This window comes from Phalacrocorax carbo, chromosome 20 (assembly GCF_963921805.1).
Source record: "Phalacrocorax carbo chromosome 20, bPhaCar2.1, whole genome shotgun sequence".
Taxonomy (NCBI): domain Eukaryota; kingdom Metazoa; phylum Chordata; class Aves; order Suliformes; family Phalacrocoracidae; genus Phalacrocorax; species Phalacrocorax carbo.
The window spans coordinates 8,597,822-8,617,908 of record NC_087532.1 but is presented as its reverse complement, the minus strand read 5'-3'; the positions used below and the strand labels follow the sequence as shown (position 1 = coordinate 8,617,908).

The 20,087-nt window shown below is 46.8% G+C and overlaps 1 protein-coding gene across 9 annotated transcripts in view; it reads left to right on the top strand.

Annotated features, from left to right (window-relative positions):
- The window catches only part of EIF4G3 (eukaryotic translation initiation factor 4 gamma 3), a 153,311-nt gene that overhangs the window by 94,524 nt on the left and 38,700 nt on the right, over positions 1-20,087 (top strand). For 7 of the 9 annotated variants that reach the window (XR_010375859.1, XM_064470413.1, XM_064470409.1 and 4 more), the window contains 3 exons: positions 3,924-4,032; positions 10,208-11,053; positions 18,420-18,508. Coding sequence is in view for 8 of the 9 variants with exons in the window: in XM_064470413.1 (XP_064326483.1) it covers positions 3,924-4,032; positions 10,208-11,053; positions 18,420-18,508 (1,044 nt within the window). In the remaining variant the exon portion in view is untranslated. The remainder of the gene's footprint in view (positions 1-3,923; positions 4,033-10,207; positions 11,054-18,419; positions 18,509-20,087) is intronic. The other 2 variants (XM_064470416.1, XM_064470408.1) reach the window with 1 other exon arrangement.

Sequence of the window (20,087 nt, the reverse complement as noted above, 5' to 3'; positions counted from 1 at the left end):
TCGACTGGAAAAGCTGTTTTTCTGCCAGAGAGTGGTCTGATGATTAGCAGCTGCAGCTGGAGGGGGAGGAGAGCCGAGAGCTGGCCACGTATAGAATCAATTAAACGTTTTTCTAAGCGTTTTCCCTGAGAGAACATACTAGTGATGTAAAACATTGGAGTGTTGGTGAGATCTTCTTCCCATTACTTCATGCTAAACGACTTTCCCCATTGGAAGTGGGGAAGAGTTGAAAACAGCCAGGTTTCAGGTTGTGTTTATGCATGGTGCAGCTAATCCAGGCACTTCCTGCATCATTTTTGCATTCTGAAATCTATTTTAAGACACTACGATGAAGTCAGACAGGACAAAATAGATGTTTTTTAAGAGGAGGTTAATAAGCATGGATTTTTATCAGCTGTAATTTATATGCAGAGCACAGCAGTGATGTCCAATCATCTACTCTAAGGTATGCAAATACTTCATTGTTTAATATCCAGGCTTCGTTTTGATTAGGTACTTGGAACCACTTTCGTTAATCACAGAAGAGCTCTGAAATAGAGCTCACCAGAAAAAGTTCATTAGTGTAACATCACTGAAAATTTAAGCCTGCTTAAGCCAGGAGAATCTGTTATCATCCCAACAGTATCTCTGATTCATCTCTTTGGAACAAGCGTAGTATCTTGGATGAAATTAGATGATGCCTTAATAACTATGCTCAGTGGCTAAATTCCAGTAGTGGTGGATGTTGTAATTTTGAATAGTCTAAAATCAGTACATTTTAAATATTCAGCCATAACTTGGCTTGAAACGTGCTGGGGCTTTTTGTGTTCCCTTTCCCAGCTGATAAAAGCTGTGAACAGCCGGTGCGAGCTTCATGGGAAAATACCTGCCTCTTGAAATGCTCCCAGGTCAGGGCAGCTCCTGGAATAGGTGCAAGGGGAGCATCGTTGCCGCTGTCTTGCTCCACCGCCCCGTTGAGTCAAGGCCTGCACGTGGGCGGGGGTTGATGAGATTTCGTCGGGTTGAACACCCAGAACGCGAACATGCAACCTCTGGGCTTGACGAAGCATCATCCAATCGAAGTGACTCCCAACCCGATGGTATTTTAAAAGCATGTTAAAGTCTAGTAACACTTCTTTTGTGTTGACGGCCAGTATCTGATTGTCTAATCCCGTTATTTCGACAACACAACCACAGAGGGAGAAACTTGCTCCAGAAGTGTGTAGGAACCACTGTAGACAAGCCCCTGTCACAAATTTTACTTTTAAAAAATGATTTTATAATAATACTAAGGCTTTTTAAAAATGATTTTATAATAATACTAAGGCTTGTTGTGCTGCCTGATTCGAAATTTTCTTTCCCCCCCCCCCCCCCGTATATTTGGATATTTTTTTTTCACTGACCCAAAGACAACTGAAAACTTCAATACCACAAGCCCGAAGCACCCTCTTCTCTCAGGAGATTAAGTGCTTAACATCAAGGAAATGCTGGACCTGCCCAAAAGACGAGCGTTGCTGCCAAGCCTCAAGCCGCGTGGTTTCAGCCGTTTCCATGCTTTTCCCATCCCCTGCTTTGTAGTCGGCGTCACTGACCGAGAGGTGCTTTAGGTGGAGCCTTCCCAGCACCTCCGCAGTGGTTGCTTAATTGCTAAAATGCTCTAAAGTTCCTGCATAAGAGAAGCTGGCAGTAAGCGCAGGTATTACTTACACGTTTCTAGCAGGACGCTATTTTTCACACTCTGTTTTTCTGATGGGAAGATAAATAAAACCCGGGACCACATGTTGAACCTGGCTACAGTATTTGCTCGGCGCTGACTTACAGAGAAGATTCACCTTTTAAAAGCATAAGAAATGCTCTGATTTTCCTGGCAAACCTCTTCCAAGTATCGATGAGTTTGCCATGTTTTGTGTTTCCTCTGTCTATGGACCGTGGTAGGGTGCAACAGCACAGAGCAGCTCTTTTGGCATCATAAATCATGAGAGCAATTTTGAGTGGGACTTTTTTCCTAGAAAGTCCCTAAATGCTCCATTTTGAAGCTGGGAGCCTGTGACAGTCACTCCTTCAGTACCATTTATACTGCTTTGCACTATCGTTCCCACAAAATAAATGAGTGTTTTCCAGATTTCCTAGGAAAACGCGTTTACTGACCCACGGAGTTTCCTGGCTTACGGATTTCTTGTCTGCTGGTCTCACTTGGTCGGTGCGATCCTTATCACATTCTCCTTCCCCTCTGCTTTTATCCATAAATTTTTCATAAAATGAAACTAATGATCCGCTGAGGCTGAGGGGAAAAGCCTTGAAACTGGCTCATTTGTAAAACTGTGTTTTCTTTGGCTTCCTTCAGACTTGGCCGGAGGTCGGGGTGCAGTTCTTCACCCAGAGTCCAGCCAGTCTCACCAGGCTCAGTCCTGGACAAGGAGCAATCCCAAATAAAATTTCAGCCTTTCACGCCGCTCACGTGGATTTTGATTTTTCCAGGAGTGCTTTTTCACAGTCTCCTTTACCTTTCTCTTGCCTGAAATGGTGAAAAATAGTGTATTGAAGATATTTCACTCTTTATTCTGCACTGTCCAGATTCAGTAGCTGAAAAAGCTGGGAATGAGAGAAAAAGAGAGTCTGAGGAAGAGGAGCAGATTGCCAGAGAGTTTCTTTTTTTAGGGAAAGTAGTTTTGCATGGATTTCCAACTGCCTGTCCGAAAGATGGAACTGGACACCCGTGTCTTGGGCACTCTGCTTTGTTTTGATTGCTTAAAAATCCTTTTTCCTGGAGATCTGAGAAGTCAGCACGGGTGTACGGCTAGATAACAACAGCCCCCTGCAAAACGCTGTGTGGCTTTCCACTGTAGAGTATTACGTTTAAATTTAGCCCCACTTTCTTCTTTGCGTGGCCCCTGATGCGTTTTAAGGGGATTTTGCAAATGTGAATCGCTGGCTTGCCCAGTGGGTGGTCACTCTAATGCACACAAGTGCTTCACCTGTAAATTTTAGTTTGATGTAGTCACTTAGTCTTACCCCAGGTCTTCATTAGATTCCAAGGCGAGATACGGAGGGGGGGAGTTTTGTCGTTATCAGGCCCTGGTGAGCACAAGTGAAGTCATCGTTTGTGCCATTAGTGGTGGGAGCGTAGTTAAAATACGCGGCCTCTGCAACAGCCGGTGGCTTTTTCAGTCTTGTGACTTTGCTGGTCTTGCATTTTTGGTTTTATATAGAGGAAATCTCGGGCTCCCTCCGCGTTGATTGGGAGCCAGCTCCTCCTGCTCTCCTGTAGGCTGATGCACAGTCGGTTTTATTCTCATGTTACCCAGCAGGTACCGTCCGTAAGTCGGTTTGCAGAAGGCATTGGGTGGTTTTTTCATACAACCACACAGGTGTAACCAATCCAGATTTTATTACTGCAATACAAGTTACTATGTGTGTGCATAGAGATACCTATGTAGACTATTCATAGGTGCATATGAACATCCCTATAAATATATAGAAAAGTACAAAAATATGTATTAAAATATCTAAGGTGTTTGAAATAACTGCCAAGTCGAGAAAGGAGACAAGTCCAGAAAGCAAACTTACATCACGGAGGGGTCCGGGGGCCTTGGTGTAGATCTGGCTATTGCAGACTATGCAGAGGAGCATTTCTGCTGCTCTTGGAAGAAGAATTCGGAGAATGAAGTGTGTTAATAACTGTGCTGTGCTGTCTCTTTCTTGCTGTTGTTAACAGAAATCGTCTCTCTTTCCCCTTTTCCTGCTGCCTTTTCCTCCCTCCCTTTCCCATGTACCTTTTGAATTTATTCAATCGGTCTGTGTATCTTTTCTCTTTTATTTTCCCTGCCTTTTGTCTTTCTTTTCTCTCCCACCCCATTCTCGTCTCCCCGCTTGCTTGTGCTCCATGTTGCTAGTTTTTACGTTCGCACGCTCATTATCACCCTTTTTTGTACTTCAAATCCCAGCAGCTGTCCAGCCAGGTCCCCGAGCACAGCCCTGTGGTTTATGGGACTGTGGAGAACACCCATCTCGCTGCCGGCACCCCTGTCGCTGCGACTAGCAACCCGAAGCAAGGTTTGTTGATGGATATTTCCTCCCTGATTATTTATAGTTTTTTTTTTTTTTTTTTTTTTACTTTCTTGTTTTAGTTTGAATATTTTTGGCACGGAGACAAGGAGTCAGCAGAAATAGGAGGGGAGGGACTTCTTTTCCTCCAGTGGAACATTTTAACAATGTGTTGCTAAGGGAATTAATTGAAATTTGCCAATGTGAAACTGGTTAAAAATAATTGTATCCAAGCTTGTACGTCCTAAGCGTTGTTTCAGAGCACCTAAAAGTGTCAACCTCTCTCGCCCCTGTGCCACCCTTCCAAACAAGTGTACGAAGGTCAGTAAAATGCTTTTAGCCAGAGAGGCTTTATATCATTTGGACAAACAGCCATAGCGGCGGCGCGTAACCGGAGCATCCTATGGCTCCTCCAGAGCTGCTTGTGTGTCCTGTCCTACAGGAAAAAAAAGCGTTAGTGTGCAAAGTATCTTACAACAGATTTTGCTGACTTTAGTCAAAATGGCACAGATGGAAGAAGTTTCTAAAAGCCGTTATGTTTTCTTCTCATATCTAAGAATATACATTTGAAGGGAGATTTCTTTAACCTGTTCAAAGAAGAGATGTCCCTGGAGGGAGGATGGAGCGTGCAAAGTCTCTCCCCACACTGAAATTTTATAGCCCCTAAAAGCCATTAAAAAGCCGTAGCTAATGGTGTGTGTACTGCCGTCGTGTTAACGGACTTCACAGAATCATTAAGGTTGGAAAAGACCTCTAGGACCATCACGACCAACCGCCAGCCCAACACTCCTGTGGCCTCCTAAACCATGCCCTGAAGTGCCACGTCTACGCGTTTACGCCCGCACGTTTACGCTTGGCGTTGTAATACCGGGTCGGCGCCGCTGTTTGCTTCCCGGCTGTTGGCCGCGTTGCAGCGCTGGGGGCTTCTGCCTAGAGCCGCGTGCACGTGGGAGTCGAGGAGCCCCATCCTCCACTCGTGAGCGTTGCCTGTAAACTTTGGGCCTGCCGAGATTTTCTTTTTTTCAGAGTATTTGGTAGAGGAAAACTAAGCCCCAGAAAAGCACAGCTGTAGAAAAGAGGAAAAGATGGTGCCTCTGATGCCCCAGATGTGACAGATCCAAATAGCAGCGTGGTGGCTGTCTGAAAGTAAAGGGGAGTATCCCCGAGGCTAATTGGTATCAGATTCTAAAATTTACTGAAAATGTAGGCTTCAGGGTTTTCCTTCAGTGAAAACTGTTCCACGGATACATCTCTAGACTGCTGCAGTGTCTAGAAATGGTTGAAAAAGGACCTTTTGGACATCATCTGGTCCCATCTCCCGCTTGAAGCGGGACTGTGGCTTTGTCAAGATCTTTGTGCAAAACTTGGACATCCGACACCTGAAAAAGTTGTGGGGGGGTTTAACATACATCGAATGGACTGCGATTGCGCTGGCCGAACACGGCTCGCGGCTGCTCCTCCAGGTCCGTGTCTCCCCTGGGCTGATGTGCTCTTGTCCCACTCACTGCCAGGGACGCGCTCGGAGCGCGCCGAGGTGCCTGGTGGCACTGGGACTTGAACGACTGATGACTGAGTCGCAGGCACCAAAATGCATCTGCCCTTCCGAGCAAGCTGATGCTGAGCCATAAAATCCAGCCCGTTACATCACCGTGTTCCAACCTCGCATATGAAAACTTGTATTTCCAGGACAGGCGGGTCTTTCTCCCTCTTCCCTGTCTCCCTTTAACTTAATCCCTTCGTAGGCAACTGTAAGTAAACTGGAAGTAAGTGGTCTTTATTTAAGTAGTTACACAGGTCTGACTGTGCTGGTTTAAATATAAATCAGGGCTTGAACTGGGATTTAACACTGATGAGCTTTCCTGTGTTTATCTCCGTTCCATCCCAGAAAGATTCAAACATTTGTTCCAGTCCAAAAATTGCTAAAGAGCACATTTATGTAAGCATTGCAGAGAAAGAGCGAGCCCTGAAATAACACCATTAGCGTTCGACTGTGGCCTCGGGGTGGGGGAGAGCAGCAGTGGTGTCAGTCACAGGACAGGGCAAGTTAAAGGTGAAGGAAGTTTAGACACCGTGAAAATTATTTATTTAGGCCCCTCCCAAGTGACCGGGGGAGGCACATCTTTCCAGAAATACGTGCCAAGGTATCGAAACTGTTTTTCGCTTTGTGCCTGATGTTGGTTTTTTCGTTCCAGAAGAGAAATAGTTGCAGATAGGGTTGCATGGCTTTCTTAAGCAAGTGTTTATTAAAACCAGTATTATTGCTTCCCTTAAGACCCCTCCACCATGTTCATCCTGTGGATCGGATTCTCCCGTGTGCCCTTCACCTCGTGCGCTCATTTGCATCCGTTGAAATTTGGTATAAAGCTGTCATTCTAATTCTGTGGTATTCGGCGATCGTTCTGCAGCTATTTATAACCGCGCGCAGCGTTTGGCCCGCTCGCTGGGCTGGGGGTCGGGAGCGCAGCACGTGTGCTGCGCCGGCAGACCCGGCCTCTGTTACTTCTCCCTGCGAGTATCCGCAGTCCCTGTTATTTTTGCGTTGAAGCCGTTAGCGAGGCTGAATTTGGGATTGTGTTGCATTTTAATAGCCTTGGTGTTTCTTTAAAAGACAAGCAGTTTGCATTTGCTGCTTTTACAGCAGCTTCTGCCTTTTCAGGCTTCAGACTTTATATATGATTTGGAGGAACGTGGGAATTGCTGCTATAATACCTTGAAAAGTAGCATTATTTGGGGGCAAGCAGTTAGCTGTCGTTCCTATAGGCGCCCCTGGTGCATATATATCAGCAGGGCCACAGAAGGCGAGGATATTGCTGGAGAATTTAGGTCAAGCTGATGGCAGAGCACGCAGGAACCTGGCTGCAGGCCCAGCTGGTGCAGAAGATGTAACGGGGTATAATTGTGCATGAAATCAGAGCTGTCCACGTTTACTCCGCTTACACAGGTTCAGTGGGATGTTTGGAGCATTATTATTATTATTATATTTCTTTTTTAAAAACTTCTTTCCCAATCCTGCGATGTACCAGGCATGGAGAATGTATAACACGGTTTGTGGAAAATAGATTAATGTCAGATCCTGAAGTCTGGAAAACTTTCAGCCCCTCTGCTGACACTATGACTCAGTAACGTGTGCTCCAAAAAACTGCCTGCGAAGCCAGCGTCAGTACCGCCTCGCGAATGTTTGCATCGGGACAAAAGATGGAAAAATGGCAGCAAGCCCAGCGATTATTTTCAGATAAACACGGCGAAGCAGAATCGAAGTCCCGTATCCCGTAAAATCGTCCCCGTCCACCGCTCTGGGCAGTCTTTGCCACCGCGACCACCCAGCAAGGCAGCTCCCTCTCTGGCTTTAATGCCTTTGCTTGGAGGAGACAGCAAGCATCTGTCCTGCTGAGCTGGTAAAAGTATTTCTAATGAAGAGTAAGTTTGCAAGATTTGTATTTATCTGGAGATTTTAAAGAATATCTGTTGATGGAGTGAAGCTTTCCTCCTGAATGGCCTCACGCTTCCAGTAAATACTTTCTAAATATAATGTGAGGAATGATTTGGCATATTCAGGAGAAGGGATCTGATTCAGTTGCGATGAATTGCATTGATTTTTTAGCTTTCCCTTCCCAACCGTATGTTGTTTCACGTGACCATTTCTGTAGTTGTTGGCAGGGATGAATGTTCCTTTGCCAGGACTTTGAGATTTGTTCTCCGTGACGGTCGGTCAAGTTAAGATTTGCTTCTCATTAGCCAAATCTGCTCATCGTTCTTCTGAAATCCCCCGTCCTAAAACGACTCTTCTCCTTGAATTTTGCACACACAGCCTGTATCGGTGGCTGACGTATTCCCCAAATAAGGTGTAGTTATAAGAAAGTGTGTTTGAACCACTGGTTCTGAAATGCAGTTGGATGTTTTTGCTCTGTTTTTATCCCTCGGAATGTTTTTGTAGACACTTCAAATGCCTTTTTTTTTTCCCCGAGCAATCTCATTTGACTCGAGAGAGAATATCCAGGCAGTTGTTTATAGCGAGCTGTAAATGTCAAGAATGCTCCATGAGCTGTCTGTAAAGGATGTTCCAGAACTAGGAGGTGACACATGTTCTTTTCTAAACCAGTTCCGAAGTCCTTTTTCTTCCACGGAGCCTTAAGAATCAAAATCAGCTGTTGGGATAATTTCTCCCATCTTTTTTCCTCATTTGTCATCCTCCTCCAAAGCCATCTCCCTACGTGCCTCATTAAGTTGATAAACTACTGCTTTGGCCGCGGTCCTCCGTGTAACGCTGCTGGGGCTGTCGACGGCTGGAGGCACAGCTCTTCATTGCTCCAGCTGTTCCTAAAGACGGGGTTTGATGCTCCAAGTGGTTTCGGACAGGTTCTCCTTCAAAAACCCTTTTCCTTCAGCCTATCTGTTGAATAAGCCCCAAATGGAAAAGCCAGCAGAGCTCGGAAAGACCAAGAAAAGCCATACCTCTGCAGTTCTACATGAATTTTGATGAGTTGGTGTTGGTTCTGGCCTTCAGTTTCCTAACTGAACAGCAGCGTTTGTGCCTCTGGCTTTTCCAGGATTACTTTTTGCTGTTGCGGCAGCGTCCCGAAGGAGTTCCCTGTTGCTTCAGTGCTCGGAAAGCCTTGAGGGAGCAGAGCAGAGCTCCCTGAGGACAGATAAAGCTGACACCCCTTATAATGATCACGGAACCCCAGGCTGGAAGGGACCTCAGGGATCATCTGGTCCAACCTTTCTGGGAAGAGCCCAGTCTAGATAAGATGGCCCAGCACCCTGTCCAGACGACTCTTGAGGGTGTCCAACGTGGCCGAGTCAACCCCTTCCCTGGGGAGATTATTCCAATGATGACTGTCCTCACTGGGAAAAATTTCCCTCTCGTGTCCAATCGGAATCTCCCCAAGAGCAACTTGTGTCCATCCCCCTCGTCCTCTCCATGGGACTCCTTGTGAAAAGGGAGTCTCCATCTTCTTTGTAGCTACCCCTTAAGTACTGGTACATGGGGATGAGGTCGCCTCCGAGCCTCCTTTTCTCAAGGCTGAACAAACCTTGAGATGATGATTAGGAACTGGACCGTTGAGTCCCTGCCATCTGTATGATTGGCTTTGAGAGATACCCATCTCCTCCGTCTGGCAGAGCTGTAGCACAGAGGCCCTTTCCTAAGCAAGATCTCACAGTCTACGTCTTGTCATCGAATCGGAGGCGGGAGAAGGGTCTTTTAGGATCTTGGCTCATATTTTGTTCAAAAGAAGTGGGAATAAGTGCGTAAAGAGAGCTGCAGCAGACCTCTGAGAGCTGCGCAATGGTCACGGAGGGATGGTAATGCAAAGTCTGTGGCTAATCACAAGATAAGTACAGGGACTTCTCTGCGCACGGTAGTTTGGGGTTTGCTTTGATACATGTGCGTATTTTGCCGTGCTTTTCCCACCCTGCTCGATACCCTTGGCCCGCAAACGTCAGGAGGTAACGGTGCTGTCCTTCGGTGGCAGCACCGCTGAAATCCCTTTTGGGTTTCCTTTCTTTGGGAAAAAGGTATCTTTGCTGAAGTCTAGAACAAAAAAAAGGGGGGTTGTCTCCCTTAGTCTGAGGCGCTGAAGGGTGATGGAGTTGAGAAGCAGCAAGTGGAAGAATAAACGCGGTGCATCTCACGTATTAGTAATGGCGTGACGCGTGGTGTACGTGAGAGAACGGCCTCTCCCCGGTCGCGGGAGCGATCTCCCCGATTCACAGAGGGGGAGCAGCGGCAGAGCCTGGCTCCAGGTTGGCGCTACCTGTTACAACCCCAGGCTCCTCTGAGGCAGAATCCAACTAAAGCATATTTTTGTCTTCTGTAATTTCTGTCAAGAAAAATTCTATTTCCAGCAGCAGTTTCTGCAAAAAAAAAAATCTACATTTTATAACATACTTACGTGCCTTTGCGGTAAAGGACTGCCATTTACCACAAAGCCTACTTTCAGAAAAATTGAAGCAGCGGTTACGCTTTCAGATCTGCCAGCTGCGGGTTGCCTGGACTTTTCCTTGAGATGCCAAGGTTAGCTTCAGGTGCCTCTGGTGCCTTCCTCGGAGCTTCTTGAATAGCGGGCGGAACACAGGCAAGGGGAACCGAGGGAAGGAGCCTTAGACAGATGCAGTGAAGGAAAATGGAGTTGACTTGCTGTTTGTAACGCTGCCTTTTTTTATTTTTTTGTTCCTTTCGCAGAAGAGAAGCCAAAACCAGATCCAGTATTAAAACCTTCTTCTCCAGTCCTCAGACCAGAACCTACTGGGGAGAAAAAAGATCAAGCTGGCCAGACGACCGAGGGCACCTCAGTGGAAACCCCGGCAGAACTTCCCCTTGCTCCATCACCAACCCCAGCTGCTCCCGTCGCAGTCATTTCTGCTGCTGCTGTCACCGTTTCTAGTAAATCCACATTCACAGCTGACTCAGAGGAGAAATGTGAACTCGCTTCCCCAAAAGAGGAGGCAATGCCTATATCTAATGCCGCACCCTGCACGGACACATCAGACCCTTCGCCAGCGGACGAGGCTGATGCCGAGGTGTGCAAGGAGCCTAGTAGTGTAGCATCTAGTGATATTCCAGTGACTGCTAGTACTAATCTAATTAATGAAATGAACGGAGTTAGTGAAATAGTAACTGCTGCAGAGAGCGTAGTAGATGTAGCCCAGACGGAAGCTGCGCCATTGACTGTTGAGTTGGAGACACCAGAAGCACCTCCAGCAGAAGTGGAAAGCGTGCCATCTTCCAGTGCTCTTCACGCTGCTCCCTCTCCTCCTCCCACCCCACCTCCCACCCCTCCGCCTCCTTCTCCCCCTGTTTCTGTTGCTGCTGCTGCTGTTACCACTACAACTCCTTCTCCACCTCCTCTTCCATCTCCTAGTGCCCTCCCTGTTGTTCAGGGAGATTTAGAAGGAGAGGAGAGCACAAGAACTACTCTTAATGAAGAGGTAAAAGATATTGAAAAGAAGGAAGAGACAGAGGCAGATGGGCAACTGGAGGAGAGCACGGAGGCTCAGAGTGTAAACTCGAGCAAGAGTCCTGTCCCAGGTAAGCGTTTGGCACCGTGCCTGCGTGCAGTAGACTGGAGGATGAAGGAAAGGGGCCTTTGGGGTGGTTCTTCCATCAGATGTTTCCATTGCTATCTGCTGAAAAACCCCAGTCTGGTCGTGCTGCGTAACCGTCGTGATTGCAAAATCTTTGTTTGCAGGGACAATAACACCCCCCCTCGTAATTGTTCATAAAAGAGGTATTCGACCGGGATGTGCGTCCCGGGGTTGGCTGGGTTCGTGTAAGCTGCCAGCGTTCTGCTTTCACGGTGACACAGGTCGGCCCTCCCAGCTGCTGTTAACGGGGGAATCCAGAGGACGCTGCTCTGGTTCTCTCCGAGATGCCCGGTCGATTTGAGGACCTGTTGCTCTGGATTTATCAGCCTGTGCCTAAACCAGATTAACCACACCTTGAAGCCCTCTGGGTGAGCCTTCTGAGCCCCACCGGCGGGGTGGGGGTTTTTTCCCCAACTATAAGAAAAATGTGTCTCGGTGTTACTAGATGTGGATAAATGAAAGGGACCGTTAAAGCTCTTCCAGTCGCCCGGAGCACGAGTGGCACACACCTCAGCCTGCCCAGCCTTAACCAACCATGCACCTGGTTTCCCTCTGCAAAAGTAGTGCATAAGCAAAATTCCCCTTCTCCCCGCTCGGCTCGGCTGTTCTTATTTCACAGTTCTTGAAATCTTCAGAAAACAAGGTGCTTTAGTTTGGGGGCGTAAGGGCTTGTTACAGATTACTAAAGATTGACATTTCTGTAGCTGCCTGTTAAAATCCAGGCGGTTCCTCTGTGTGTTGGTATCTGCCGTTGGTTTCGGTGTCCTGCCACATTGCTGGTTTAGCTTTTAATGGATTAACACAGACCACTGGTTTTTTATTTTCTGTATTTTCTATAGAAAGCTGCTTTTTTTTTTTTTTTCAGGACTTCCTGGAAATGAAACTGTGAAAAAGAAGTTAAATCAATTACTTGTGTTTAGCTGCTGGGAGGACCATAACGGTCGCTATCATGCACGCCTAGCAGTGTTAAAGCATTTAAATGTGTCGCGTCTTTTATACCCTGTTTTGCAGTCCTTGCAGAGCTGTGAAGCTGAGGTTGTTTATTTAAATATATATATCCTTTGTGTTTGGTGAAGTTTGGACAGGAAACAACAGAGAAAAAAGTAGGTTGCGATTTGGGTTTTGGTGTGTTTTTCTTAAAAGCAAAAGGTAACATTTAAAATAGGGGGGTTGGAGTTTATTCTTTCAGAAGCGAGCGATAGATGTGTGAGGGCATCAGTAGCATCTAGCGCTGCACTCTGCTTGGATTAAATTAAATGAAAAGCTGAGATTGGCCTTGTTCCATATTTGTGTAATGCTGCGCTAGGTCAATATGCTGGATCTTAAATAAAATCCAATATCTAGAGAAGATCAGAAAGATCCTTTCACTGTACCGGCCACAGGGGTTTTTTTTCCCCTGTTAATCTTTTTCTATTTTTATTTTACTCGGGTCACTTCACTGCTCTGGCACTTGTTGTTCTTTCAATCTGAGCTATTTCATAACACAAATTAATTTCCTTACAAAGTAGAGAAATGGGACTCTTTCTGTAAATAAGGTTTTACACAGCCAGGTTCCAGCCTGCAATATTATTGCTTGCTTTGTAACATCCTGTAGTTTAAACTTTTAAAAAAAATTACAGCATTTTGGGCTTTTAATTATGCAGAGGATTAATTTTAATGCTCTAATGTCATTAGGCTAGGCAGCGCACATTAGCCAATACCTTGACTTCGGCAACAGAGAAACAAATATTTCTTAAGTCACATAAAAGATCACTGGAAACTCCGATTACTGTTAAAAGCTCCACACTTCAAGAAAGCAAAATACTCCCCAAGTCAGTTTTTTGTGCTTTACCCCTTCTTTAATGACGTTCAGCTGTATTGCATTTCTCTGCCAGCCGTTCTCTGAGCAATAATGTTCCAATTCTTCCTCGGAGATGGGAAGAGAGATTCAAGTACCGTGATCTGAAGGCGACTGCAAATGCAGGCGTCCGTCTCAGCTGAACGAGGAAGCGCATGTCTCTGCCGTTCGCCGGAAAACGCAGGTGCTCAGCTTCAGGAGCAAGGAGAAGGGGCCGCATTATTGTCTTTTCAGTTTTTTTCTTGGGCTAAAGGCCAAGAGTCTCTTTTTTATGGTCTCTGGAGATATGATAGAAATTGGGATAAGGGAAACTTCTCAAGCACGTGGTGAGAAGCGTGAGCTCTGAGTTTTAACACTATTTCTGTGGGGGTTCAGCAGAAGTGTGTACTTGTTACAGGGACTCTTTGGTTGGCCACAAATCATACCGCTTTATTCCCTTTAATGGAAGCTGATCTGATTTGACTGGGAGACGACTCAACCCAAGACCTCTAAGAAAAATCTAATTGCTGCAGGACTTACTCCTGGCTGTCCTTTTCATACTTATCACCTGCTCTGCCTGAAAATGTGGGGGTTTCGCAATGAGACGCTAACCCACCTCCTCCCTGACGTGGCGGGGCAGTGCTGTTGAGACTTGCAGGTGGACCCCGTATTTTGCAACGGAGGCGACAGCTTTTCAGGGATGAATGAAATTATTTGCTTGTTCCTCGAGCGCTTCACAGAGTACCCCTTCTCATCAGAGAAACGATACCTTTCTTTTTTGTTCCATCAAGCTCCGTACAGAGAGAGAAACAAATATGTTCAGACCGCAGAGGCTTTCCCTTAAACATCTTTATTCTCCAGGAGTTCTTTTGTACAGCTCAATAAAATGAATTTTTCAGTGTTTGGAGGAAGAGACCGGAGCTGAGCAGAGCCCCGCTGCCCTTTCGGGATCCAGGGGAACCTCTGCTCTTTCTTTTCCACCAGCGTTAGGTCTCCACCACGTTTCCAGGGTCAGAGGTTGTCTACAAGGAGCGCCTGCATTGTATTCTTCTTATTTTGCAGAAACTGGAATACACTTGGTTTTCCTTTTTATTTTACACTTTATTCTCTCCACTCTTAAGCTGTCTCAGCCTGCGTAAGGAAGGTGGCCGTCTTAGTGGTTCAGTCTCGATGTCTGACAGCAGCCTGTTCGTCTGTAGCCTGCTCATCGGCATCGTTGGTCTTGCTTGTCATCCCCTACGAAATGGGGAAGGTTTGGTGGGTTTCAGAGCATTAAACCACCGAGAACTGCAGGTTTCTTATCCTGCAAGCAGGACGTTGTACCTGGCTGTATGGTTTCTTGCTGCCAGCTGTGTTTCGGTTCTGAGGATTTGCCTAAATGTGGGGTTAGAGGCGACGTGTTCACCCTACCGCGAGCTCCTGCCTGCTCAGGAACGATTATCTTGAGGTTTTCAGGATGGGCAGAGCTGTTATCTGCAAAGGGCAAGAGCATGCAGCTTTTAAAATAATTAATTCCTTCTCATCTTCATTATAAGGAAATAAAATACAGATATTATCAAGAGAGGAACTCGGCTCAGCCTGCAATCCTTACTGAAAACATCGCTCCAGTTAAGTCCTCAACGACACGCAGTTGCTTTTGTTACTAAATTCTGGTTTTCTCTCGTAGCTTTGCTGGCTGCGGTGAAGGACCAGCACTTCTCAGGGAACAAAACAGGAAAAATTCTGTTGCTGGAGTAGAATTTCTAAAGAAGGCGGCGCTACCAGAGACTTGAAGCCTTTAGGACATGCTCTGAATGCCCGCCTTTGATGTAATCTTTCTATCATGGCCATTACAAGAAGCAAAGAGGAAAATAAGAGATTGATGTCTGTCCCAGGCAGAGCTCCTAGGAGCGTAGGAAGCCAAAAGAGCTTTATATGCATTGGATTCAAAGGGCTGTTTCTTGCAGAGCTAATTTATGAGACTTATTTCAGTATAAAGTAGCCCAACTGCCTGCGAGTCCCTGGTTTAACTGAGGCTGTAACAAGCAACTTGGGGCAGTAGTTGGAAATATCTTGGAGAATTATCTCCCGCACCCAAAGCCGGAGAGCTGGAAACATCAATCAGGTATCACCTTTTTCTTGATTTGCTGCCATAGCCCACTGGAATATATTTTCTTTCCCATGAGCTGTAAGGCGATGGTGAGTCTTTGCTTTAGTTTTTAATGGCACATTGGCTAAAAAATAAAAATATAAGAGCTGGTACTAATTTATGCTTAGCAGTTGGCACCCACATCAGAGAGGAGACTGCCTTCTCTGTCTCGCTTGATGGGTTGCGGACTTGCTGGCGTTGGTATCTCCTGCAGAGGATGTTCCACCGAAGAACACGATGTAGCTGGAGAAATGGGTCTGCTGAGCAGACTTCTCCAGTGGTGGGGTATCACCAGTAATGATGTCTGGGATAGTCTGGAAGAGGATTTTGCTACTCTTCCCAGTCCTACGGCAGCTGGAGGATTTAATTCGGTTGAGCTTTGCGATGGAATTGTGCTTCTGTTATAATGCAAATTATAAAAGAAGAGGGGAATATCTTTGTAAAAAGAAGTAATAAAATAGGCAATACTTTAGGAAGGACACAAAAATGAGATGTGGCCTCTGACGTAGATCAGTATATTCGCTGCGGTCCTCATATTTTTGTAAGCGGCAACAAGCAAAGAGCTCAGCAGTACGCCGGGTCTGCTGGTGTCCCTTTTCCAGCGGGAAGAGGTTGCCGCCTAACACGTCAAAGTGGGCTGAAAACAAGCTCGGGAGATGTGTGAATGCAGGCAAAACTGAACCTCCGTTTGAGAACAGATTTGACGATTGGTGTGCGCACAAAATGCTCAGTGTGGGGGGCAGGAGAATGGCGAGGAAGACCAGAAGTGTCCCGAGACCTCCCTTGCCGAGAGCCGAACGGTGCGGGTTCGGTTTTGGTTTCCCTGCGGCTCATGGAGTGCCTCGCAGCTGGAGCTCCATTTCCAAATGGCACCAGATAGCGCCCTTGTCCTGGTCGGGTTTTGGAGGGTTGGCACCTAAACTCGCTTTAATTTTCTCAGCATACATTAGCATAAATTCTCCTATTGAGTCAGTTCCTGTAGCAGAAATGAGAACTCAACAGGAAAAAAAATCTGGTGCCTGCTATTTTAAGAGGGGAAAAATTGAGCAACGTCTCTGGAGATCTCGCCAGTGTACCCTGGTCGGCTCTGAAATACGGTCGGGTGTTAGGACGGAGTTACAGGCTGGAAAACTACAGGGCTAAGCGAAGGCTGCCGCCGTGTCTTGGGGGTAAAGGCGAGCGTCCGGCCAAGCCTCCTCCTGCAGGGAAGCCCCAGAGCAGGAAGAGGATCTGCACGATTAAAACGAAGCACAAGCTGTGAGAGTCGTTCGGGAGGCCCGGCAGGGTTGTGTCCTTCATATAGCTATCTTCTGCCAAAAAAAGGTGGAATAAAATGTATTATTGAGAGGCAATAATGGTCACATCCTGACAGCTGGGGAAGGGAGCGCCCCAAAACTTTGCCAGCCCCCAATCCATGACCCTGAGTTTATTTCTGTGCTTTTAAAAATGAAACATTATTTTACACCATGGATGACTTCCATAGCGTAGTTGGAGCTGAGTGGAGTGAAATTCTGTCAAATTAAAATCTTTGGGGTTAATCAATTAACTTACTTGGCTCTGGCAGTATCTTGGGCATTACCGTGCAGACGTGACCCCCTCCCTGAAGAGATCCCCCCAAAGTGTGGAATTGGCATCATCAAACAAGAAGGCATCATATCATGGCAGCGGGGCTTGATGTCCACCCTTCAAACAGCGGGCTGACTTTTGAAAAGCACGAAATTTTCACTATATTTTAGCTGATTTTGTGGTGGAGGGAATCATGGAGCCTCGCTTAGGTCCACGCTCTGCTAAGTCATGGAAATTACCACCTGTGTGGACACCTGGTCCTTACCCAGCCCCGATTTCACCCCAAGGCATGAGAATAACTCGGCTCTTCTTGGGAGGGTTCAGAGAACATCTGTTAGCAGTAACAAAAGCCAGTCCCCGGTTGTGTAAGGCAAAGCCGTTTTGCAATCCGTGCCTCTGGTCTCCTTTGAGCCCCAGGAAATTCAGGGTTACGGAATTCAGGCTCTGCCCTGCTCTTAAAGCTTCAAGTTTCTCCGCAGGGTGCTGCGATGGATGGGGCACGCGGGGCTCGGAGTTTGGGAGACCCGGGTGACTTTTCCAGCTGCTCCATGAACCATCAGTTCTGTGAACGACCAGATGATGTTTGAATATTGGAATTAGACTTTTTTTTTAATTAACCGTTGCTTTTGTAGTGTTCAGCATGAAGATAAAAATCTTTTATCAGGGACGATAGCCCCGTTGCGCTTTGGGTTGGGGCCAGCGCGCTGACGGCAGTGACTTCCGCAGCCTGCCGTGGCTCTGCGGGTCCGCAATCGCCCTCCGAACGGTGCAACGCTGTTACGAAGCCGCTGAGGCTCGTGCGTACCTTTTGGGGCAGCGGGAACGCAGCAACTCCCGTTTCCTCTTTGCCCACAGGAGCAAAGTAGGCCGTTATTGCCACTCCTTTCACTTACCTGTAGTTGAAGAGCCTTTCAAAATAAGTATTTTATTGTGATAAAACAAGCGCACGCTGGGTTTTTTTCCACAGTATCTGCTAGAAACTGAAGACTGGAGCTGGCAATCTGTTTGCAGTAAACTTCAATCACGAAATCAATTCTGTTTACGCTCTCTGATAAATATGCATGTGTGCCTGGTATCAGAATCCGAGCTGGTAGCACTTGCAACAAATTACGAGCATATTGGATTAATGGTTTTGTTTCCTTACTATATTGTGTGGTTTCTTTTACCCTTCGGGGGGGCGGGAAAAGAGATTAGAGGAAATCACTGCCGATCTTAGCAATATTATATGTTTTCTTTGAATCAGTTGGCCAGGGAAGGTAATGAGTGGTGGAGTCATTAACTGGCTTTTAAACTGAAATATAAACCCAGCTCAGGAAAGCCAGCAGCGCTGCAGGATTGAAGGAGTTGTCCTTTTGATTGAGACACGGGAATTTTTGGCCTCCTGATGGTTATGGGCCAGGTGATGGTTAGTTATTATAATATTCCTTGAGACAAATGTGTCGAGAACAAACTTCACCCCAAGCCAATGCTTGATCTTTGAAGGAAAATCAGTTTCTGAAGGTTTCCTTTTGCCCTGCGTGATCCTTATGCTCTTGGTAATAAACTCCTCGCGATCACAAGTACCATGTCGAGCTTGAATGAGCGGCTTGTAAAACGATTACCGTGTTTTAATGTCACACTAACGATTGTCGTCTTACGGCATTGAAACAAGAAGTGGTTATACCGAGCTGAATCCTCCGCAAGGCTGCGACTGCCTCGTTTTCCTGTATGTAAAACCAGTGCGTGAGGGAAGCGCATCACCCACGGCCAAATCTGCTCCCTGTAATTTAGTGTTGTAATAGATGTACGCTTATATTGCAGCCCAAACAGCTGTAACTGCACCAAAGACGTGGAAGAAACCAAAAGACCGGACCCAAGCCACTGAGGAGGCGACGGAGGCAGAGACAGAGGTAAGAGGGAACCGCAGGCTTGCTTTCTCCAAACTTAATAGTGATGTTGCTCTCTTTACGCTGTATTTTAGAAACGTTGCTTCCTAGTTGTCTCGCGAGGATCCAGGGCAGACCTTTTGGGGGGAAGTTGTGATGTGCCCCAGCATCCTTCAGAGAACTGGTTTTAGTCTGTTCCCTGATGAAGCTCTTCAAGCTTTCTTCGTCCTTCCTTAATGTAACGACCCCCAACATTCAAGAACATGTAACTGCTGTCCTTCCAGTGAAGGAGGAGAGAAAAGTGGGTTGGAATCCCTTAGCACTGCCCCGTTTTGTGTCCCCGAGGCCACTGCGGTGACATTTGGCAGGTTCTGCTGCTGCACAGTGATGTCATTGTGATGTCACGGCCGAAGGTTAGTGTTGCTGATGACCACCTGATGGAGGAGCTGGGAAATGAAAACGTTGAAGTTTTCAGGCAAAACCACCTTGACAGTAATTATATGAGTAACTGAAATCTCCCCTGCTGCTGTTCTGGTGGGGCTATTGCAGGAGGAACCTCTTGGACTACTATCCTGGGTAAAACTGGTGTTAGAATAGATCACAGAGGGGTTGAGAGAGTAAAAATGTAAGAATTCAGACTGCCCTGTGCATAGATAAAAACTGATGTCAGCCAGATGTGACACAGAAGCGTTGCTGCTTCACTCCAAATTTTCCTTCGGTTATTATTTGTCTGCACTTTCCCTTTCCACAAACATCATTGAACCTTTCTGCTCCAAAAGCGTGTTTTTGCAGAGTAAACGCTGAGTCCAGCGGACGGTACCTCGTCCTCTGTGTGAGCCAGTGGGTGCGGTTTCCCCCCCGAAACAGCAGTTACGAATGGTGTATAAGCGCTCTCCCCACTGTTTGGGGGGGAATAGATGCTTAAATGCTCACGTGCAAGGTATCACGCTGCGACAGCTGGTCTGAGCGCAACGGAAAAGCGGATGATTGGGTAAGCCACGGAAATTAAAAGCATCCCTGTGCTCGTATTCAAGCCAGAGAGCAAAAGGATGTCGCTGGGGCCACGCCAGCGAGTTTATACTCGCTGTGCATTTTGTCATCTACTGGAGGAGTCTGGCCTCCTGGACCACTCGGCAAGTCCACCAAAGCTAATTTTTCAGAGTAATCCCTTGAAAAAGATCTGCAAAAAGCGTTTTAGGATGCGGTGCCCTCAGGCAGGGAGGCGACAGGATCGAGAGCCTCTTCCGGAGCCTCCTCGATTAAGCCTTTCCTTTGTTTAACACTTGGATGTGTTGGGGTTTCTCCCAGGAGAAGCGCGTTCCTAACGCCTCCTCTGTCTGAATGCAGAACAAGGCTGTGTCCTTGGAGAGCTCTAAAATGAACAGCCAGGGGTGCTATTAATGCTTTCTCCTGAAACCAAGGTGCTGAAATTGTGGCTGCGTGTCATGTTACCTTCTTTATTGGAATCCGCTCTAATTAGCAGCGTCCAGTTAAAGGAAGAATCCCCCAAAAGGAGCGTGGCGGGGCCTCTAAGGTGGCTGGCAAGCTGCAGGAGCGGGGAAAAGCGAGGCCGCCTTTCCAGGCTGGGATTGCTCACGGCTGT